This window comes from Garra rufa, chromosome 9 (assembly GCF_049309525.1).
Source record: "Garra rufa chromosome 9, GarRuf1.0, whole genome shotgun sequence".
Lineage (NCBI taxonomy): Eukaryota > Metazoa > Chordata > Actinopteri > Cypriniformes > Cyprinidae > Garra > Garra rufa.
Window position 1 is genome coordinate 1,073,184 of NC_133369.1, and position 10,225 is coordinate 1,083,408.

The 10,225-nt window shown below is 27.7% G+C and overlaps 1 protein-coding gene across 1 annotated transcript in view; it reads right to left on the bottom strand.

Annotated features, from left to right (window-relative positions):
• The window catches only part of azi2 (5-azacytidine induced 2), an 11,630-nt gene extending 1,635 nt beyond the window's left edge, over window positions 1-9,995 (bottom strand). Inside the window, exons 1-5 of the mRNA XM_073846902.1 lie at window positions 9,861-9,995; window positions 7,991-8,213; window positions 5,540-5,656; window positions 5,367-5,466; window positions 1,386-1,581 (exon numbers count right to left, since the gene is read on the bottom strand). Of these exons, the coding sequence (XP_073703003.1) occupies window positions 1,386-1,581; window positions 5,367-5,466; window positions 5,540-5,656; window positions 7,991-8,206 (629 nt within the window). The 5' untranslated portion in view covers window positions 8,207-8,213; window positions 9,861-9,995. The remainder of the gene's footprint in view (window positions 1-1,385; window positions 1,582-5,366; window positions 5,467-5,539; window positions 5,657-7,990; window positions 8,214-9,860) is intronic.
• Window positions 9,996-10,225: the final 230 nt, after the last annotated feature.

Here is a 10,225-nt window from a genome sequence, read left to right on the forward strand (position 1 = left end):
CAAAACTAGCTCATAAACCCGTGAAAGATTAGAAGCAGTGAAGAGCACTCCTAAGTCACTGAGACCAAATCCCAACTATCCTAAATCTGCCTCAGAACTTCAACTTTTTAAAAACACTGCATTTGTTTGCACACGTTTTCCCATGCAACTTTTTTTGGTTTTAGAGGTTAGGCCAACTCCAAATTTTCCTTTGATTATATCCTTGTTTTCATTAACAAATTGGGCAAGAAGTAACTGTTCTTTCAGTTTGGTTTTCTTTTAAGTTTGCATGTCTTACTATCAGCCATGATTATTCTATTTTGTTAATAAAAAGGCTGTTTATATGCATATCAGCTATTTTTTTATGAGATGCACAAATGTAAAAGCCTGACTATCAGCTGAACATATACTTGTTTAATTAGTGACACTTAGCCTGCATTTTAAAATCTTTATTTGAATGTGGCAACATAAAAAAAATATATATATATATATATATATATATATATATATATATATATATATATATATATATATATATATATATTGTGGTCCAGGGTCACACACACACACACACATATATACATATATAATATATATATATATATATATATATATATATATATATATATATATATATATGTGTGTGTGTGTGTGTGTGACCCTGGACCACAAAACCAGTCAAAAGTGTAAATTTGTCGAAATTGAGATTCTTATGTCATCTGAAAGCTGAGTAAATAAGCTTTCCATTGATATATTGTTTGCTAAAATGGACAATGTTTGTCTGAGACACAACTATTTGAAAACCTAGAATCTGAGGGTGCAAATAAATCTAAATATTGAGAAAATCACCTTAAAAGTTGTCCAAATGAAGTTCTTAGCAATGCATATTACTAATCAAAAATCAAGTTTTTATATATTTATGGTAGAAAATTTACAAAATATCTTCATGGAACATAATCTTTACTTAATATGCTAATGATTTTTGGCATAAAAGAAAAATTTATCATTTTGACCCATACAATGTATTTTTGACTATTGCTACAAATATACCCGTGTTTCTTAAGACTGGTTTTGTGGTCCAGGGTCACATATATATATATATATATTTATTTGAATATTATTATTATTTATTTGAATATGGAAATATTGTACTGCGTTCTACAATACTTCTATCAACAAATCTCTGACCCCTATTATCCAATCACTGTGTGCATAGTTAATGAGCATGCTGACATCATCCATAGCAACAAGGTCAACCCCGCCCCTTACTCTTAGCTAAAGACTTCTCTCTGTTCCTTAGTAAAAGTTTGTCTCAGCAGCTTTGTTAATAGGTTTTAAGAGAAAACTCTTAACTAATAACTTTTACTGCTATTTAGGAGGACTCTGATACAATGTTTTGTGAATACGGGCCCAGATCAGCCAGGTGTAGCACAGGTGTATCGTAGAAGTTGAGACGCACCTGTCCGGCTCTACAGAGCTTGTGCAGCGCGTCGTTCTCTATCTGTAAGCGCTCCAGCTGCTCCTGCAGGGAGTGGATCTTCATGTCACTGCCGCATCTGTCCACCTGCCAGTAATCCGCCGTATCTGTCAGACTCTTCATCACTGACAACACAAAAACAACATTACAACATTCAGTGCAACAAACAATACTGAAGATTTATCACAAACTATGTGTGTCATTGTTTTAGTAAAAAATATATTTGGACAAATATGTATGTGAGAAAGTGTGGAAAATGTTCATTTTTAAACTAGGTTTTTACTGTATCTTAGTAATAACATTTAATATTTTACTCTTAGTTTTTAAGAATTCACAATATAATGACATTATTTTTTACTTGTAACTAATTTAATTTAAAAACAATGTAATAATTTTTATTAACAGGAATTTAATAATTCAACAACATAATAGTTGTTACTTTAATCATCTAATAATAATTGAATAAAAATAGTATTTTAAACTAATTATTACTATGCATTTATTGGGAAGCAATATTATTAAATTATTTTACCTTGATTTCTCCCATATTTTACCACAAATACTGAATATTTTATAAGTAATATTTAATAATATAAAATGCACAATATAATGACATTATTTTACTTTTAACTAATTAACTTTAAAAAATTATGTAATAATTCAACTATATTTAATATTTTATTACCAGGAATAATTTAATAATTCAACAACACAACAGTTATTACTTTAATCATGTAATAATATTAAATTGAAAATAATAATATAAACGAATTACTATGCATTTATTGGGAAGCATCCCTTAATTATTTCACCTTGATTTCTCACATATTTTACTACAAATATTGAATATTTTACTAGTAATATTTAATAATATAACATTTACTACATATTTAATAATTAATACAAATATTGAATATTTTACTAGTAATATTTAATAATATAACATTTACTACATATTTAATAATTAATACAAATATTGAATATTTTACTAGTAACATTTTATAATGTAGAAATAATTTATTAATTCAACAATATAATAACATGATATATTTTATTAATGTAATAATATTTGATAATTGAATAATACTTCATTTATTTGTCATTTCATTTACTAAGAAGCTTAATGATTTTTACTGTATTTTACTAAGAATATTATTTTACTAGCAACATTTAATCATATAAAAATATTTAGTAATTCAACAATATAAGAAATATTTAATACTATACGTTTTAATAATTTAAAAATGTAACATGTAACTCAGGACCACAAAACCAGTCGCAACAGCCAAAAATACATTGTATGGGTCAAAATGATCTATTTTTCTTTTATGCCAAAAATCATAGGGATATTAATGATTAAAGAACATGTTCCATAAAGATATTTTGTAAATTTCCTACCATAAATTAAAAAACGTAATTTTTGATTAGTAATTGAAATTAAAAATTTAAATGAATTACTATGCATTTATTGGGAAGCATCACTTAATTATTTTACCTTAATTTCTTATATATTTTATTACAAATATTCAATATTTTACGAGTAACATTTGATAATAAAAAATGTACTTATAGCATTAATAATAATTTAATAACTAGATCAAAAAGTTCCTGAAGATAAACTTAAACTAAACTAAACTCAACTAAAGTTAACTTAAAAGTTCAAAAGTTTTAAAAAGTTGTAAAAGTTTTAGAAATTGTAGAAATGTTATGGTTTTCAGTCAAAAATGATTGAAGTTTAAAGTAGTTTTAAAGCTTGAATGTTTTGAAGGTAATACAGTCTGCAGATGGACGGATAAATGGATAGATAGCATGTTTTAGCATGTTGCTAGCATGTTTCTAACTTATTTAGCATGTTACTAGCATTATGCTAGCATGATTAGTAAGTTACTACCATGTTGCTAGCACATTTCCAGCAAGATTAGCATGTTGTCAGCATGTTTCTAGCATGTTTTAACATGATTAGCAAGTTACTAACATGTTTGTATCAAGATTAGCATGTTAGCATGTTGCTAGCAAGATTAGCATGTTGTTAACCTGTTTTAACATGATTAGCCTGTTGTTATCATGTTTGTAGCATGTTTATAACATGATTAGCCTGTTACTAGCATGTTGCTAGCATGATTAGCCTGTTACTAGCATGTTTGTAGCATGTTTGTAGCATGTTTATAACATGATTAGCCTGTTACTAGCATGTTGCTAACATGATTAGCCTGTTACTAGTATGTTTGTAGCATGTTTTAACATGATTAACCTGTTGTTATCATGTTTGTAGCATGTTTCTAACATGATTAACCTTTTACTAGCCTGTTGCTAGCATGATTAGCCTGTTGTTAGCATTATTAGCAAGTTACTAACGTGTTTGTATCATGATTAACATGTTACCATGTTGCTAGCATGATTAGCCTGTTGTTAACATGATTAGCAAGTTACTAACATGTTTGTATCATGATTAGCATGTTGTTAGCATTATTAGCCTGTTGTTAACATGATTAGCAAGTTACTAACATGTTTGTATCATGATTAGCTTGTTGTTAGCATTATTAGCAAGTTACTAACGTGTTTGTATCATGATTAACATGTTAGCATTTTGCTAGCATGATTAGCCTGTTGTTAGCCTGTTTCTAGCATGTTTCTAACATGATTAGCCTTTTACTAGCATGTTGCTAGCATGATTAGCAAGTTACTAGCCTGATTAACATGTTAGCATTTTGCTAACATTAATTGCATGTTGTTAGCCTGTTTCTAGCCTGTTTCTAACATGATTAGCCTTTTACTAGCATGTTGCTAGCATGATTAGCCTGTTGTTAACATTAGCAAGTTACTAGCATGTTTCTAACCTGATTAACATGTTAGCATGTTGCTAACATGATTAGCATGTTGTTAGCCTGTTTCTAGCATGTTTCTAACATGATTAGCCTTTTACTAGAATGTTGCTAGCAAGATTAGCCTGTTGTTAACATGATTAGCAAGTTACTAGCATGTTTCTAGCCTGATTAACATGTTAGCATGTTGCTAACACGATTAGCATGTTGTTAACCTGTTTCTAGCATGATTAACCTGTTGTTAGCATGATTAGCAAGTTACTAGCCTGATTAACATGTTAGCATTTTGCTAACATTAATTGCATGTTGTTAGCCTGTTTCTAGCCTGTTTCTAACATGATTAGCCTTTTACTAGCATGTTGCTAGCATGATTAGCCTGTTGTTAACATTAGCAAGTTACTAGCATGTTTCTAACCTGATTAACATGTTAGCATGTTGCTAACATGATTAGCATGTTGTTAGCCTGTTTCTAGCATGTTTCTAACATGATTAGCCTTTTACTAGAATGTTGCTAGCAAGATTAGCCTGTTGTTAACATGATTAGCAAGTTACTAGCATGTTTCTAGCCTGATTAACATGTTAGCATGTTGCTAACACGATTAGCATGTTGTTAGCCTGTTTCTAGCATGATTAACCTGTTGTTAGCATGATTAGCAAGTTACTAGCCTGATTAACATGTTAGCATTTTGCTAACATTAATTGCATGTTGTTAGCCTGTTTCTAGCCTGTTTCTAACATGATTAGCCTTTTACTAGCATGTTGCTAGCATGATTAGCCTGTTGCTAGCATGATTAGCATGTGACTAACATGACTGTAGTCGCTAGGCTCGGACAGATAAAGGGGATTTTCTCAATATTTTGATTTTGCTGCACTCTCAGATTCCACATCTGTATCTCAGTCAAATATAGTCCTATCCTAACAAACCATACACCAATGGAAAGCTGATTTATTGAGCTCTCATGTGCTTCTTATCTCTACATAAATAAATAACACAGAGAGCATTAGCAGCTGTTTTGTATAGTTATTGGAGCGGCTCAGAAACGCTGCTGGTTGTGTGTCATTGACTCTGAAAGCGTGCTGAAGCTCACCTTGGCTCGTCTCCATCTCTGATCGGAGCTGCAGGAGCTCCAGCTCTTTGGCCTGCAGCTGCTCCGTCAGGATCCTCTCCACATCCAGCTTCTCTTTTTTCTGGAATAAAAGGCAGAAATACGTTTATTATCTGAGCTCACGAGGCTTAGAGGAGAACGAAGAGTCAAAGTACCAGTTTATTGAGCTCCATCTGTAAGTCCTCCTTCTCGATGTAGATCCCGCGGTACGCGCTGAAGGCTTTGTTCATGTACTGCGGTCCTTCAGACGGAGGCGCTTCGGGACGGAAATGCTGCACAAACACAGACAAAACCACTTACAGCTTGAGAGCCGGATCAATGCAAAACGGATGATTTACACACGGCACTGGCGTAAGTGCACTAGAAAAAACTCAAGCTGTACATTTCTCAGATTTCAGAACCTCTTCATCTACCTCCACAGACTTTTATTGAAAATGTGTTAACTTGTGTCCAAAAAATAAATAAATAAATAAAACAGATAATATACAGTATTTTAATAATAATACTTCATATTTTACTAGTAACATTTAATAATACAAAAATTATTTAATATTTAATTATTTAATATTTCAACAATTTAAAATTAAACTATATAAAATTAAAAATATATATAATATTTATTATTTTACCAGTGACATTTAATAATACAGAAATTATTTAACAATTTAAATATTTCAACAGTTTAAATTTAAACTATAAAATAAAAAATAATAATTCAATATTATAATATTTCATATTTTACTAGTGATGTTTAATTATACAGAATTTATTTAACAAGTTAAAATTTTCAACAATTTCAATTAAAAAATATATAAAATAAAAAATAATAATTCAATATTATAATATTTCATATTTTACTAGTGAGGTTTAATTATACAGAATTTATTTAATAATTTAAAATGTTCAACAATTTCAATTAAAAAATATATAAAATAAAAAATAATAATTCAACATTACAATATTTCATATTTTACTAGTGATGTTTAATAATACAGAATTTATTTAACAAGTTAAAATTTTCAACAATTTCAATTAAAAAATATATAAAATAAAAAATAATAATTATTCAACATTAAATTTTATTAATTATTTTACTAGTGACATTTAATAATAAAAAATATTTAATTATTTAAATATTTCAACAATTTCAATAAACAACATAAAATAAAAAAATAATAATTAAACATAATATTTATTATTTCACTAGTGACATAATAATACTGAAATTATTTTAAATTTAAACAATATAAAATAAAAATATATAATTCACATTATAATAATTATTATTTTACTAGTGACGTTTAATAATAAACAAATTATTTAATAATTTAAATATTTTACCAATTTAAATATAAACAATATAAAATAAAAAATAATAATTAAACATTATAATATTTATTATTTCACTAGTGTAATATATAACAGAATAATACAGAAATTAGTTTAAATTTAAACAATAAAATATAAAAAATTAAACATTATATTATTAATTATTGCACTAGAGACATTTAATAATACAGAAATTATTTAATATTTAAAGATTTTAAGCACTTAAATGTAAACAATATAAAATAAACATTTATAATTCAACATTATAATATGTAATATTTCACTAGTGACATTTAATAATTATGTAATTATAATAATTATATAACTTAAATCATTTTAAATGTAAACAATATAAAATAAAATAATTTAACATTAAATTCAACAGAATTTTGATAATTATTTGTATTATCATTTTGTTTATTTAGAGACAGAAAGTACAAAACATTTAATGCATGACAATTTTTTTATTTTTTATTATTATTATTATTATTATTATTATTACTGGCCATCAATTTAGAAAGTTGTGGCTGATCAGCAAAATGTATTAATACATTTTTTTATTAAAAATAATAACTCATAAAAATTATATTTAATATTTTACTAGTGAAATTATACAGAAATTATTTAATAATTTAAATATTTGTTTTAGTATATAAATTAAAACAATATAACTCAACATTATATTTAATATTTTACTAGAGACTTTTAATAATTACATATAATAAATGTAATTTAGTAATTCAACAATATAGTAATATTTTATTGGTAATATTTACTAATATAATAAAAATTATTCAACAATATAATATTTTACAAGCAACATTTAAATATAATTAGACAAACAAAATTAACATTTAATAATTTACTAGTAACATTTAATAACATTAAAAATAATAATCCAACAATAGTTAATATTTTACTAGTAAGATTTAATAATATAAAAAATTGTTGAAGTAATTCAACAATATAATATTTAATGTTTTACTAGTGACATTTAATAATTAAATATAAATATATAAATATATTATATATATATATATATATATATATATATATAATAGTTTTAATAAAATTTAATAAAAATAATAACAACACTTAATATAATGATATTTATTTAATAATACTTAATTATTTTTCTAATTTAAAATTACAATGGACTTTACAACAAAAACATATTTAGTGAATAATTTGTGTAAACGCTTCACATTTGTCTGTATTTAACCCCTGGTTTAATGTGTTACTCAAATTTGATCATAAAGCTGTGGTGTCAGACGGACCTTGTCCTCCAGCTGTTTGACTCTGCGGCGCAGCAGTCCGTTCTCCTTCTCCGTGTCTCGCAGTCTCTTCTTGATGTCCTCGTAGGCAGTGACCAGAGCGAAGTGAGACGCCACAGACTCGTCCCCGGCGCACACGGACACGGGGCTCTCCGGCGGCCCGTACGCCGTCTCATGCTTCAAGATACAGATGTCATCGTCCACCACTGGAGACTCCATGCCACAGCTGACCACAAACACACAACAAACACACTTTAAACACACTCCACATTTCATTTTACACTCTAAAACATTAAAGCAAATACTGAGCAAAATAAAATGATTTGTGCAATTAAGTGAGCTATATGTTATGCATTAAAGTTGCTTTGATATGTATTATAATTGCAATAATAACAATAACAATTCATTATTAATTTTTATTATTATTATTGGCAATCAAATTAGAAAGTTGTGGCTGATCAACCAAATTTATTACTATATTAATTATTTGTATAATTATTTTGTTTATTTAAAGCCAGAAGGTACAAAACATTTCATGCACAACAAAAATATTTATTATTATTATTATTGGCATACAGAGTTGTGGCTGATCAACAGAATTTATTAATAATTATTTGTATTATTATTTTGTTTATTTAGAGCTAGAAAGTTCAAAACATTTATTGCACAACAAAATTCTTAATTATTATTATTATTATTATTGTCCATCAATTTATAAAGTTGTGGCTGATCAACTAAATTTATTATTAATTAATTGCATTATTATTTTGTTTATTTAGAGCCAGAAAGTACAAAACATTTAATGCACAACAAAATTATTACTATTTTTATAATTATTATTATTGTCCATCAAATTAAAAAGTTGTGGCTCATCAGCAGAATTTATTAATAAGTATTTGCATTATTATTTAGTTTATTTAGATCTAGAAAGTTCAAAACATTTAATGCACAACAAAATTCTTAATAATAATAATAATAATAATTATTATTATTATTATACTGGCCACTGTGCACCAACATAGACAGCTGTGGCTAATATTGATAGACCATATTAATAATTATTTGTATTATTATTATTATTATTATTATGCATGTTTAAAAATCAACCAATTAAACAATCAATCACAATTACTTCTAAAGAACATCAACAACAACATTAAAAATAACATTTTACTGTTATTATTATTATTAATACTATTAGTAGTCGTATTAAGATTGTTATGAAACACATTATTTTGACACATCTTTGAAAAGAAATGTGCACTTTTATTACATTTCCTAATATAGCAATGTTATAATGCTTAAAATATCAAATATATTCCAGTACAACAATCAATATAACATTGTATTGTAAAATATAGCGTTTCTAAGGCAAAACCAGCATCACTAATAAACATAGTGTAATATGTAATAACATTACAATATAAAACATGTTAATATAATCATTAAAATAAGAATAAAGTGTCCATCTGACAGGGCTTTTATTATCCAGATGATCTAGTGTCAGTATTGATCAACCTTTGGTCAAAGTGAAAGAGAAAGCAGCTTTGAAGGAACATGACAACAAGCAAAGGACAAAATGACAGTTCCAAATAAAACAGAAAATGACCATAAACAAACAGAAAATGACCATAAACAAACAGAAAATGAAAATAAAGCCCTTTAGAAGAGATCTAACGTTAGATCAGATTCAACCTGAGGACAATCAGATATAAACAAAGTATAACGAATGTCATTCTGAGCAGGACACACAAACACAAACGACAATCTCGACACGACAAACTACTGATAAACATCACAAACGCCGTGTGTTTATATTCAGATGCAGATGAATTCTGATGTTTGATATCAAATATAAGAGACAAACGCTCACCGGAAGCAGTCAGTGCGGACAGCAGACACCAACACGACAATAAACCATCATAGAGAGCAAAAACACCGAGTCCGACAGATTCAACAACAAACACTTCACGACACACTGGAGAAAATCAAGCAGCAGCACAAACACTCTCCAGGAAGTGATTCTCAACGCTCACTGGACTTCCGGCGGAAACAGATCTGCATCGCGCTCAAAGCCAGACGCGGTTCCTGCAATGGTGCCTCGTTAATTCAGCTATAAATACGAGAATATTCATTTATTTTAATGATAAAGACGTTAAAGATGATGTTCGTGATATTGAGGAGGTTTTCAGGCAGTCGCTGTGCTGCAGTTACAACATTTTGTCTTGAGGAGGCGCT